This window comes from Taurulus bubalis, assembly GCF_910589615.1.
Source record: "Taurulus bubalis genome assembly, chromosome: 17".
Lineage (NCBI taxonomy): Eukaryota > Metazoa > Chordata > Actinopteri > Perciformes > Cottidae > Taurulus > Taurulus bubalis.
This window is the reverse complement of record NC_136605.1, coordinates 16,252,556-16,266,492: the sequence shown is the minus strand read 5'-3', so window position 1 is coordinate 16,266,492 and position 13,937 is coordinate 16,252,556. Positions and strand designations below refer to the sequence as shown.

Here is a 13,937-nt window from a genome sequence, read left to right as displayed (position 1 = left end):
CACTGATGCGACAAAATCATCAATGGACGACTCAACCAGATAAGTGGCAGAGATACTTGTTCATCTTTTGACAAAAATCTTAATTTACCATTGTGCATGGATTTCACAGAACATGGAATACATCAAAATAAATCCAATGACAAAACCGAACATTTCAGGACTTAAATTATAATTATTAGGTATTAAATTTATAATTATGTAATGGTGGATTTTTCCTTCAAGTTAATGGATACTGCTTCCCAGAACCTTTGGTGCAGAGGGCCATTGTTTGCAATCATTGTTTCCCTAAATACCCAGTGGGGAACTGTAACACTGAATTTTGAAAGACACATCAACTCTGTAACGAGCATGTCAAGAATGAGGTTAAAAGATACAGTTCCACAATTTGTGGAATCTTTTCTTCCTCATATTCTTTGTTGACCTGAAAAAACTCTAAGATGTGACACGTTTTTAGGTTAGCAGGATGAGGAGGAAGAATTAAGAGAGATATTGGATGTTGGTATGAATCGTGAAAGAGGTGAGAAGATAGAAAAAGAGCAAAGGAGGAAAGGAGAGATCATTAAAAACAGGAGCGGCCAGGTATTCTGCTCAAGTCGTCTCAGGATATAAGGAACAGCTTAAGGCTTTGCTGCAGTTCAGCTTCCACAGATTTAAGATGATTTAAAAGCGGTGTGATCAGTACCAAACTCCAGACCGATGGGAACACAGGAGCACTGAGGGGACAATGTTAGAGGATATCATGCTAAGAACAATCAGGATGGAGGGCTTTTCTTTGGTTTCCACTTGGTAAACTTCCTATAAAGACATCAAGAGTTAAGGCGGTACCAAGTATAGTTCATCAAATGCATTATTTAGCATGCATTCAATTTCTGTTTGTCACTTAGCCATTTAATTTTGTTATACATGGCTATGGAGACCTTACAAACCATCATCATTTCAGTTTACTTCCACTGAAATTTGACAATATAGTTGAATTAATGAAAACAGTCATATGGCCTCAAATATCTCAAATTTAGCAAATGCATGGTCATTTATCATCTTGATGATAACATTTATGTTCATACTCTTCCTAATAAGATCACTTTCTTCATTGCGACTGTCCAGTTACACATGTCTAGCAATATATCCTCTTTTTGTGAAGCTTATTTGTTGACACTGCCACATGCCTTTCGATTTTTTTTAATTTAAAGGCTATTCTATTGAAATACATTTGATCACACTGGTGTTCAAGTACCTAATAGCATAAACATGTAACTCTGTGTAAGTTACTGTTACTGGAAAATTAAATGGATGGAGCAATTCCCCCCCACATAATCACAGAAAGCTTTGCTGTGCGTGCTTTGCTTGACACATGCAGCTAACCTTAGCTACGTTTAACTAATGTCAGGCAAAGAGTTAGCTTGCTTTGTGTCGGCCACCACCATACATTCATATATTGATGTAATACCATGTCTTGCAACGTATTTCATCAATGAAATAGACATATTACACACCAGTATGTAGGCCATAGAGGTATCAGTATGAAATTGAGACTGTTTCATGACCAGTCATGAAACGAATGGACACTTACTTGCACATTGAACATGTGGCAGGATCAACGCAACTAGCAAATATTTTTCTCCTCGTCTCTTTCAGAAAGGAAAAGCAATATCCACAGGCCAGAGTATCTTGGTCTCCAAGTGAGGACGCTTCTTCTGTCTGCCACATCTATCATAACCCAGGTGATCATGACTCTGGTGTTACCCACACACAAGGCTGAAAAATAAACATTTGTGGGGTGGTACGCACAGACATTTCCTGAAAATATAGATTGGATATTTAAAGTCATGAAATAGGACGAAGCACAACCTTATAATACTGCAGATGACCGGTGACTATTTGTGTCGGAAGGTCAGCATTATCATCGTCAACGTATCATACCGCATGTCCTTAAACTGAAGCAATATCACATTACATGTAACGTTGACTGCAGTCCGACGGTCTGCTTCCCTTCATATTTATCCACCGATGCAAAAGCATGATAGCATATCCTAAATCCCACAATTCATGCTTTGTACCCAGTATCGTGCTCATAAACTAAGCCCTAACGTAACCCAGTTATGCAAATCGAACTGTACTTTATCCTCACAGTCATGCAGATTAAGTAGGGTTTAAAGTACCTGCTTGGCCGTGGAGAAAGGTGCGGAGATTTTTGAAAGCCAGCTCAGCATGACCTGGCCAGGCTTCGCATAGGGCTTTTAACTCTAGAACTCCCTGGGCACTAAAGGGTTACAGGTGCAAAGGGTGGTCCTCACCTCTCACAGGGGAAGAAGAGGTGGATAGGAAGGGGATGCTGGGATACTATTTTTTTTTTAATGTTTGGGGCGTATAGAGTTGGTGGAGGGGTGGAGAAATGAAAGGACGGTAGAGTTGAATGAGAGAGAAAAAGCAGAATAAAATGGCCAACTATAGAAGATTGGCCATTTGTAAGCATAGGTTGGAAAAAGTCTAGTAGAGGAGGGGACAGGAGACTAGAGAATATAGAAATGCTGAGAGAAAGAGAGAAAACGTGCGAGAGAGTATGAAAAACAGAACTGAATTCATGGATGAATAAAGAATAACAGGTGAGGCTGTACTCCAAGGTGCCAGTGAGGCAGATAGGCAGGAGGGGAGGTGGAGCGAGAAGGGAAGAGAGGAGGACAGCAGGAGGGAGACTTACGTGAAGGCGAAGGCCACCAGAGCACCACTAACCACTATAAAGTCAAGGATGTTCCACAAGTCCCGGAAATAAGAGCCCTGGTGCAAGACGAGCCCCAGATCCACCATCTAAAGGAGCAGAAGAGAACCCGGTTATGAGATGTGAACCCCTGGGTGTGGGGGATGTGCAATTTGGCATTGGAGCGCAATGAAAAGTGTCTAATCCATATTCGGGCTGGGCTCCTCAATATCTCTGGAGAAAGTTGTTGATTGTTGATCCTGCACATTGTCTTACCTTTATTAGCATCTCAAATGTGAATACTCCTGTGAAGACATAGTCGAAATAACGTAGAACCTGCACAAAGAGAGAGAGGGAGTGGTTTGCTGCTGCACCCAGCTAGTGGAAAAGATTGACAGGGTGGATATGCACAACATGATGATTTTCAAACTCAGATGCTAACCAAAATTCATTGTTTCTTAGTTGTATGTGACACTTAAAGATTAATTAATTAATGTAATTTATTTATTGACCCAGCTTCACACATGGTTGGAGTAACACTCGAAAGAAAAAAGCAACCAGCATGTTAAATAAAAATAAAAGCAACATGTACTGTAAAAACATGTGCACACATAATATTTAATGCAACAAAACCATTGGTACATCAACGTGTGTGCGTTTTCTTACATTGTTGCGAGGGGATTCGGGCCAGACGGGGTCTTCAGCTGCCAGGGCAATACTGCTCATGGCAATGACCAGCAGGATACACATCTCAAAATATCGCAGGGTGCAGATGTAGTGACATGCCCGCCGAAACCTAGGAGAAGGCAAAGGCAGATTTATTTGTTCTCTTGCATTAGTGCTTTGCAGATCATTATATATTTGTAGGAATAATGTATTTCCTTTTTAACTGTAAGAGTAACCTGCATATGCATGTGTTAGGGTGTGAGCACATGTAAGTGTTGTAGCTGTGACTCAATAGTAGATTTATTTTCCATCCTCAAAAAGAAAAAGTTGGGTGAATACCTCAAGAATGCATTCCCGTGTGTCAGCAGCCTACTTTGATTCATATAGCGTGGGTGAGTGTGGGTGCATGTTATTTGTAACAATCCAATTTACGGGTTGGTGGTGGACAGGATGAACATGGAGCTGAAGGGAGGCATGGGCTTGCGTCCGCCTTCACCTCCCTTCTCATCATCATCGTCGTCCTTATCCTCCTTTGCTGGCAAGGGCTCTGTGTTGGCATTCTTATTGACTGGATCAAAGAGGAAGATAAAAAAAGTAGGGAAGTTGAGATGAAAATGAAAGTTTGTTATTGAAGAAAATTGTGAAAGAGGAAGTACACAATAATAGAATAAATACTACACATATTCACTATGCACTTACTCTGCAGTATGGCATTAGTGGATGGAAAGATTGGCATGTCTAGTGCTGTGTAGTCAGGGTGGGGCAGCTGGAGGACACTGTTGGTACGGTGATGGGCAATGCTCCCATAGCTATCTAATGTGACCAAGCTCCCATGGGTGCTGCTGTTAGCAAGATGGAGGGCAGATCCAAAGCCCGGGGCCACAATGTGGTTGGGAACTGGATTAGGGGGACCATCGCTGGGTGGGGTAGAGCCAGAGACCAGTTTGGTATTCATGAGGTTGTCCATGTCCTCACTGTACTGGCTGTCCTGCCTGGAGAGGCTCTTTTGAATGGGCCGTGTCGTGGAGAGGTTCGGGACACTGCACTCCCTAGAAACAGGGAGCGAGAAGAAACAATTGGCGATAGAAAAAGAAAGTTGAGATGGAAAAAGGAGAAAAAAGAAGGGAAAGATAGAAATGATATCCAGAGAAAGGTGTGACAGAACCATAGACACAAATAAGTGAAAGTAGAAATAACGAGGATAACATTTTTGGCTCAGAGGCCATCAGGAAACTATCCAAAATGTCATCAGTACAATTATCTACAGCCGTGTGCAATGGACATACTTCCTTCTGTGCTGGCACATCCTCTTCCCCTCGCCCTCAGTTTGGTTGCCATGGCGACTTCTTCTTGGCCTCCTCTCACTGCCATCCCCAGCTCCCTCCTGCTCTCCTCCTTCTCCACCTCCGTCAACCCCTTTGTTCTTATGTCTCCCCGTTTTTCCGGCTCCTCCCCCGCCATCCTCACCGTCTTCGGCACATTTCCGATGCGATCTGGGCTTCCTGTGCTCTGACGGCCCGCCCCCTCGGCTGCCGCTGCGGGTGTGGTGATGCCGCCTGGAAGGCCTCTCCTCCGAGCCCGGCCCGGGAATCACCGTGGCGTCCAATCGCACGTGAGAGCTGTGGTGGTGGTGCTCGCCTTTACGACTCCGTCTGCTCTCGGTGGATTCGCCCCGATCCAAAGAAGGCCTGGCTGGAGCCGAGCCTCCTCCGCCGCCACCTCCTACTTGGCCACTCTGTTCGTGGAGGCGTGTTTGTCTGTGGAGCTCATCGGCAGGATGGTGCTGGCTGAAGCAGAGGTCTGCATTGTTTGCAGTGGTCTTGTTGGTGTTGTTGTTGCGGTTCTCATGGGGGTCAACCACCAACGGTCGGTCAAGGTGGGTCTTCATGTCCGGACGGACGTTACGTGAGAAGTTCACCTGCAAGAAGAGGAGAGGATAGAGAGGCAGCATCGAGGCAGAGATTGAAGGCGGAGTATAACGTTATAATCCACAAATCATTTGAATCTACCATTACCAAATAATGGCCGAGACATATTAACACCAGGTAAGCAACATGTTAACAGAAGTCAGCATCATCATTCCCGTTACTTGTGTACACTGATAGCACAAGTCTAGGGGGCTTTGTTGGCCTTGTCCTTTACATTGTTTTGCTCCTCCCTCCCTGTCCTTGCCTTCCAGCGTTCGTCGGCGTCCAGCTCGTTATAGAGGGCCTCACGGCTGGACACCAGCGTCTGCCTCCTCAGCTCCTTGGTGCGTTGTTCCCACACTGACTTGTTGATCCCCTTGTTGTTCTTCTGCGGATCCTTACTGCAACAGGAAGCAGGGTGGACAGGGGGGGGGAAGTGATTGAGAGGATTAAAGACTGGTTTAAAGACATGTACTGCTCTGAGAATATACACACAAAGACATGACAATGATGTGAAAACTAACATCAAAATATAAGTACATAAAATAGCCAGGACATAAAAACACACTGGGGGCCACAGACATGTAAAGGGTCATTTGGACCTATAGAACGAGGCAGCTCAACAAAACTAAGTTCTTGGTCTACACAGCTGGCCAAAGCACCGGCAGGACAGCCCTACTTTGGTAAACCATGTGTGGACACAAAATAGAAGATAATGCTGAAGAATATGTTGTAATAATCTACAATTAACCTCCAAAGTAAAGTTTAATGAACAGGCTTTTTGCCCCCCAAAGTCCCCAGAAAGCTTAATTGAATAGATGGCAAAGTCACAAGAAGACAGTGACTAAGTGACTAAGTCGTGTTTACATCTACTGAATAGAGAAACACCCAAAAACTGTCAATGACCACCTTTCTTACCCTCCAAAACTTCTGCCAGTAAATAACTCCTTTTCTAACTCCTTTTCTTTCAAGGCCCAAAGTCAACCACAGTAAAGCAACAGCTGTACTGCGAGGAGCAGGCAACAGAAAATGTACTCTTAAAAATAAGCCAACACAAATAACAACTGAGGAAAGCCAGGAATGTACTTCATAAAAAAGTTGGGGACAAAGGGGGCAGGGAAAAGAGGCTTTTCTAAAAACACAAAAGAAAGCAGGGAATGGTTTTAAAGTCAATAAACAGAAAGGATTCAGAAATGAATAAACAAATAAATAAATACCAGTCCAGAAAGGGGTCGGTAGCGTTGTGACACTCACTGTGTACTTTGTTGCTGAGGAGGGAAACAGCTGGTGAGTGAGATGACACGAAAGAACAGAAGGAGGATTTCATTCCAAAATGGGCTATCCATCTATCATTTATAAAACAGCCAGCCTACCCTGACCAAGGGTCACTATTCTAATAAAATGTGCTTTAAAAACTGAATTACACCTAAAATAAGTAAAATCTATTTCTGAAATGCAAAAACACTTCAAATCCATTTTTTTTTTGCCAAAATATTGAGCATTTTGGAATGCAACCCTTCACACACAAACATACACAGGCTAAACACATGCACACAGACATTCCCATACACTCACCTCGGCAGCTTGTTTCAACTGTGAATCTAGAACAATTCTATTTATTTTTCGCTGTCCTCCTTTCTTCAATCTTAAAAATTGCATCTCTCTTGCATCATTCCCTTATCCTGCATCACTCTTTGCTTCTTTCAACATATCTTTCTCAACTCACAGCATTATCTCTGATGTTCATATTTGTCTGCACAGTATCTTTAATGCTCAAATCTATATAAAAATGTTGCTAGCTTTGTTTTTACTGTTCATTTCCCATCACTATGATTTGCGTTCACATTGCAAGATATTGCACTGAAAGAAAGCAATGTACTCTTACTGTTAGCCCGTGCTGTTGATAATAAACCCGAAAAAGGGTTACACAACGTTAACTAACGAGAACATGTTATGCTTTGCTAAATAAAAAAAGTAGTCAAAATGCTAATGCTAGTTTAGCATAATTCAAGACTGTTATCACAAGCTGTAGTGCATTAACGACTGAAAAGAATGTGCATGAAACTCCTTCCAGCCTTTTTGACTCAAAACAGTAAAGTGATTAAAACTAATTGTTACTGTATTCCTGCAATCTGTTTAGATTGTATGGATGTTTAATGGCGCACTGTGCTGTCATTATGAGAGTACTTGTTAGAATTATGTCGCCTTACAACTGTTTTCCAAGGTTTTAAGTAGCTTTCATGGCAGCCTCCTCCTGCATCTACCATAGAATATCTTCTTAAGAGATTCTTCATGCCCCACTGATGTCCCCAAGTTTACAATCCGTGCTTGGGAAAAACGAGGACTGGAATTTAAATGTCTTTCTTTTTTATATATTTCATGAATGAGGGAATTGGATTCACACTGATACACACACACACACACACACACACACACACACGCACACGCACACACACACACAGTTAGCTAAAATCTATTTTAAGACTCTACTATCGACTCTATGCTAACCTTTTAGGTTTTAACGAACAAAATGATTCACACAACCGTGGAAAGCTGCAGGATACTGGTTCAGTATGCGAAGGTTTTCAAACTAATCCCACACACACACTTTCTCGCTCTTACACACAGACACGCATATACAGTACATGTGTATTGTATTGACAAATACATATTTAACCTCAGTAGGTCTCCCAGGTAAAGTTGACTGTTACACAGACACAAATGGTCACAGCACAGTGACGCACAGTACACACAGTAAGAAGAAACAGTGTCATTAATGCAATGATGAACACGTTACGTGCATGTGTATGTTTGACTTTTGGGCATGTCCTCTTATTGCATCTATGTGTGATAATACGTGTGTGATATAAAGTGGGCAAAAGCTGACGTATCAAAGCGGTGAAGGTCAGAAGTGTGTGTATGTGTTGTGCGTGTGGGCTCCCCTGTTGTGCTTTTTTTCAGGACAGACCACAGAGTGGTATGTGTGTGTCTCTATGAGTGTGAGTGTGTGAACTTTACCAGGAGTGAAAGGAAAGACCCCTGTGTGTACAGAGAAAAGAGATCAAAGACTCTGACTCTCCTGACCAGAGGAGGGCTGGCCCGGATCAATCCAACACACACACATGGCTTGTGTGTGTGTGTGTGTGTGTGTGTGTGTGTGTGTGTGTGTGTGTGTGTGTGTATTTTAGGGAGAACTTGATAGAAAAAGAGGGAGTAAGAAGAGTGCATGCATCTTTCAGTTTATCACTAAATGTACTGTTCATGTTTAACTATGGATGTGAGAAACTGCAAGCTCCTCTATTGAAAGCAAGGAACGATTTTTACATTCAAAAGTTGTTATTATTATAAGGAAAAATGTTTGTTCCATTTGAAACAAAAATAGAAGAAAAAAAATTGCTTTGGATGAAAGTAATTTAGTCAACTACTTTCAGCAGTGAAAACACAATTCTTCTTTACAATGAAAATATTTCAGAAGGGATTTAGGCGGTATTTCCAAATATCAGTCTGGTTCCAAATGTAAGCAACATCAAGTTCATCAATTACTTCCGGTTGGTATTTTAATGTAATCTTTTGAAGTGGGGCTCACTATACATATACTTTGAGAGGTTGATGAACATTTTCCTCATTCCCAAAGGTCTTTGAGTTAATGCAATATACTGCGCCTTTGTATGTTGCTTTAAAACCGTGTAAGTGTTCTTGCCTGATGTAAAAGTGTCTTAAAATGGATATAAAAACGAGAATGCGACAGTAATAGAGACAACAACTCACGCTGCAATGGAAAGGTTGGCAGCAGACAACGGGCTGACTTCAGCCACCTCCTTGGCTTTCTGCTGGGCGATCTTCTTACTGGCAGCCTCCTCTTCCTCCTGCTCATCCTGCAGAGAGCCAGATTGGGAAGGAAAATAATAAGCAAGAGATGAATGAGGTGGGAGTGAAGAAAACAGAAATAATTTGTTGAGGAGAGGAGCATAACTCTATTGATTCTTGGTGCTCGGAAAATAAATGGCAGAGATTTTAAATAAAATTGGACTCCAGTGTACCTTGGTCAGTTCCTGTGCGTTGGCTAAATTATCCACAGCGATGGCCAAGAACACATTCAGCAGAGTGTCTGATCTCAGAGTTAAAGGGGATCCAGCATGTAGGAGTTTGTTTGTGCATGTTTATGTGTCAATATATGTGGAAATACATATGCACCTGAATTTGCATGGATGTGTATTCAGTCTAAAGTCAGTGACTGAACAACAATTTAAAGCATAACAGCAATTGTCTTGATAGATATATATGTGTGAACGCTTTGTGTGTTTTTTTGCATTTTCACGGTCAGGGGATACAGTTGCCAAAAAGTGTGAGGACAATGAAGAAGACACTGAAGGCCATGCCCTTGTTGACTCCGCCTTGAGACTTGATGCCATCATACATCACCATGTTCCAGTCCTCGCCAGTCAGAATCTGGCACACACGCACAAAAAAACACACATTTAAGTTGTCAGAAAATGCCTTATTCACTTCAAGTACATAGCTTTTTCAATTTATGATTAGAAGACACACACACACACACACTATGCATTCATTTTGAAGGCTACAGCCAAAACACACACCTTTAACACGTAGGCAAGCGTAAGCACAATTATGTGTTCGACTAATGACATTTAAGAATTCAAAAGTAGCATGCTACATTTTATCTCACTCCCTCATGCGTCAATCCTCTTTAGTCCTTAAACCATTTTGTCCTAATCCAACCCCCGTCTTCTCCTCCCACTCTGCTTCCCTCCCTCCACCAGCATCTTCCTCCCTTCCTCCCCTTTACTCCATCTCCTCTGCTCACCTGGAACACTGTCATTATTGCTGCGGGGAAGGTATCGAAGTTGGTTGGAGGAGTGCCACTTTCAAAATTAAACCTAGCAAGGGAAAAAAATATAAAAAAATGGGTGAGAGAGATGGAAAACAAAAGTATGAGGGCAACAAAACAGAAGCATCATACGAGTAGAACATGTGTTTTTTGTATCTGAACAAATATTACAAAAATGACTTAGATATAACAGACCAATATCTTAGTAGAAGATCAAATACAAACAGGAAGGAGAGGAGTATAGAGAGAAACAGAGAAGCCGAGGTAAAAGGAAAACAGCACTGACTGTCCTCCGAAGAGCTGCATGCCCAGCAGGGCAAACACAACGATGAAGAGGAAGAGCAGGAAGAGCAAGCTGATGATGGACTTCATGGAGTTGAGCAGAGAGACGACGAGGTTACGCAAAGAGGCCCAGTACCTGGAAGAAAGAAACAGAAAGTGTGTGTTGAGTTGAGATAAATGTTATGTCCATCATATGAAATATAATATGAACTATAAGACAGTTGACTCACTTGGTGACTTTGAAAATCCTCAATAACCTGAGAGCTCGTAGCACACTGATGCCAAACGATGTGCCCGGCTGGATGATGGACCACAGCACTTCAAATATACTACCACATATCACCTAATACAAGCACAAGCATATGCACGCATGGGGTTATTCATCATAATGAGCTGTGCACACGTCAGCAGATCAACACTGTATTTGTAAGGTCTAATTGTCTGTGCTCGGTTATGATTTCACATGTGAACACCTGCTCATGACTTTGTGCTGATGTGTGTTTATTTGTGTCTTTGTGGGACTCACAATGCAGTCGAAGCAGTTGAAGGAGGAGGTGAGGTAGGCCTGCTTGCCCAGGCCATACATCTTCACCATCATCTCTGTCAAGAATATCCCCAGGAAGATTAATTCAGCAAAATCTATGTGGAGGGAAGAGGTTGAGGAGGAGGAAGAATGTCAGTGTTTTGTGATAAAAGTATTTTAACATGCTTTTCAAATATAAAACTGTTTTGGTTTTATTGCCTACGCTAAACTATTTAGGTGAAGTAACCATGAATATATGATGCTTATATAATATATTTTTATTTTTATTTCAATGCATCTTCTTGTTTCCATATTTGGATCTTTTTATAATTGTTTTAATTGCATGTTGTTATAATATTACACCCATGTGCGTGTATTTGTTTGTGTAAACATAATGTAGGCTTTTCTATTTCTTTAAAAAGAGAGAAAAAAACGCCAGAATAAGTGCTAGAGGAAGACATTGTGTGTTTGGATGTGCTTGTGTTAACTGGGTGGGTCAGCTCTTTCATGGATTTAGTCACATTTACTTAAGAATTTGCTCACCCACTCCCTTCCGGTAATCTGTGATGAGAGTGTTTGTGCAGATAATTGGTGCATGCTTGCACAAAGTATGCATGTATCCCCCTCCCTCCTACTCACATAGAAAATCTGACAGTGGGTCTGGCTGGTCATAGTGCACTACAGCCACACACATAGTGTTCAGGCCCACCAAACACAGCACGGTCCAGTAGAAGGCCTGGGACTTAACGACGTGTCGGATAAGGAAGCGGAGCCGGCGCTCCCGCCGCTTGAAATCTGATCCTTCTAGCTTGGAGCTCTTCAAGCTGGCGCGGGCAAACGGTGACCCTGAAAGGATAAACAAGGCAAATGGGTCAATGTTAGCTGAACAATGAAGTGAAAACTGCTTTATTGGCATAATTGTGTTCCATTAGTATCTTGGCAAAAAGCAAAACTGTACTTAGTGTACAAATCAATCTGCTTCCCTGATTTGTGACTTAAATGTAAAAGACCGAAAAAACACTCTACTTGAGCACATACAGTAATGATGACACATACAGTCTGGATCCCAATGGTTTCATGGTATGTAGAAGAGTATGGGGAATAAACAGTGAATGTAATTTAGGAATAACAGCTTCAACCTGATCAATCTGGCCATGAGACACTAAACTCTTTGCATATTGAATAATTCTCTCCCAGAATTATAACCCTTTTGCGTGTTGGAATACCGCCTTTTCTATACTGTACATACTGTTGTTATTACAAGTAATGATGTACATATAATTAATTTTCAGAAGCATTTGATCTGTGCTCATTGTAGCAGATTATGCTATAATGCGGTGTCCAAAATTCTAATGATCTCCAGTACTCAACACATTTTGACGATTTTGAAAGATTGCGAAAACAGGAGAGTAGAATTAGAAGGCCGGAGAAAGAGGGGTTGGAGGAGAGAATAGGAAGGAGAAAAGAAAGGTGGAGAGTTGAGGGGGGTTGCGGAAAGGGGGAAAAGGAAACAAGAGAAGAGAAGTGCAGAGCAGCAGAGGAGAGGAGAGGGAAGGAGAGGAGGGTCAGGTAATGCTGATATGCAAGATAAGATAGCATCTGTATGTACCTGTGGTTTGCCTTTGAGTGTGTGTGTGTGTGTGTGTGTGTGTGTGTGTGTGTGTGTGTGTGTGTGTGTGTGTGTGTGTGTGTGTGAGTGAGACTGAGAGTATGTATCTTACCTACTGCCAGATCTCCCTCCCCTTCCTCTGGGTTTAGAAGCTCAGCTTTGCTCTTGTGGTTCTTTGTGGCTCTTCTACGGGAGCCTGTTAATGGAAGAAAAAAATAAGTGTGTTTAATCTATAACACAACAGTACTGATATGTTAAATGTATTAATATCGGGTTTTTTTAATTAACAAACAAAATCTGCAAATTCATACCATCATAATCATTTTCATTGTCATCATCCGCCAAGATGACCTCTTCTACAAAACACACGTGAAAAAATAAAATGTTAATATGCCACATTTACTAAATGTTTGATGACAACAATATCTATCAATCTTTTGTTATCATCAATTACCATTTCTCGTTTTATTTAAAACTGGACACAAAGTCTCTGGCCTGCACCTGTGCTTGCTACTCATCCCTCCCTCTTTTGTATTTCAGCTTCCTTGTTTTTTATGTAGATTGTCTTTTCAAGAAGATCAAAGGTCTGTGCTTTCTATCAGCCCCTTTATCTGCTCCTTCCAACATCCAACCCTCCATTCCTCTTATTGTCTCTCCATCGTTCCTGCCCTCAGCAGATGAGTCAGAGCAAAAAGGAAAGAGAGATAAAGAGAACTACGGACAACATGGCTCTTCTCTATCCATGCATCAAACATGCATGTCTTTACTCCTTGCCGCTGTTCACGTATATTCAACTATAAACGTTATTAGCTATAATTCAAGTTTGTATTACATTGTGAGGAGAGCTAAACCTACATTATAGACGTGCCTGATAATTTAATCTTCATTATTTAATAGTTTGATCGTGAATCGTGATAGTTAAGGCGTCAATGTGCTTCAAACTACAGTACTACACTACAAAGCTCAAACGTTATTCTTTCAATTAAAATGCAATTAAAATAGATCAGTATTACCCCAGTATGGATAGGTCATTATTTCCTGCAGCTGCTTCACAGTAAAAGCCAAAAAAAGCTCTTTGTTCGTAGGATTTTACTGTGAAGCACCAGCAGAAAGTGTTGAGTTTGCGTTAATAATGTCTTAATATCACATGCACCTGCCTCTGATTATTGCAATATGGTTGCAATATGTCTTTGCGTTTGCATCTTTGTGTGTGAAAAATGAAGCACTCGTGCAGTATATTGTACATACCAGCTTTGCAGATCCACTCCAAATAACCATTGAGTTCCCTTTCAATCTGCTGCTGTCTTCTGAGCTTTAGGAACTCACTTCTGTTCTCCACACGCTCTCTCTCTTTGGCAAACTCCCTGCAGGAACACACACACACACACACACACACACACACACAC

The 13,937-nt window shown here is 41.6% G+C and overlaps 1 protein-coding gene across 1 annotated transcript in view; it reads right to left on the bottom strand.

Annotated features, from left to right (window-relative positions):
* Positions 1–13,937, bottom strand: part of cacna1aa (calcium channel, voltage-dependent, P/Q type, alpha 1A subunit, a) — a gene marked incomplete at both ends in the record, with an annotated part of 72,084 nt that overhangs the window by 31,373 nt on the left and 26,774 nt on the right. Inside the window, 20 exons of the mRNA XM_079233090.1 lie at positions 2,699–2,805; positions 2,972–3,031; positions 3,362–3,491; positions 3,794–3,929; positions 4,061–4,410; positions 4,648–5,279; positions 5,504–5,669; positions 6,486–6,536; positions 8,287–8,307; positions 9,037–9,143; positions 9,309–9,376; positions 9,600–9,717; positions 10,094–10,166; positions 10,404–10,535; positions 10,630–10,742; positions 10,926–11,038; positions 11,562–11,768; positions 12,644–12,727; positions 12,843–12,887; positions 13,780–13,895. Of these exons, the coding sequence (XP_079089216.1) occupies positions 2,699–2,805; positions 2,972–3,031; positions 3,362–3,491; positions 3,794–3,929; positions 4,061–4,410; positions 4,648–5,279; positions 5,504–5,669; positions 6,486–6,536; positions 8,287–8,307; positions 9,037–9,143; positions 9,309–9,376; positions 9,600–9,717; positions 10,094–10,166; positions 10,404–10,535; positions 10,630–10,742; positions 10,926–11,038; positions 11,562–11,768; positions 12,644–12,727; positions 12,843–12,887; positions 13,780–13,895 (2,829 nt within the window). The remainder of the gene's footprint in view (positions 1–2,698; positions 2,806–2,971; positions 3,032–3,361; positions 3,492–3,793; positions 3,930–4,060; positions 4,411–4,647; positions 5,280–5,503; positions 5,670–6,485; positions 6,537–8,286; positions 8,308–9,036; positions 9,144–9,308; positions 9,377–9,599; positions 9,718–10,093; positions 10,167–10,403; positions 10,536–10,629; positions 10,743–10,925; positions 11,039–11,561; positions 11,769–12,643; positions 12,728–12,842; positions 12,888–13,779; positions 13,896–13,937) is intronic.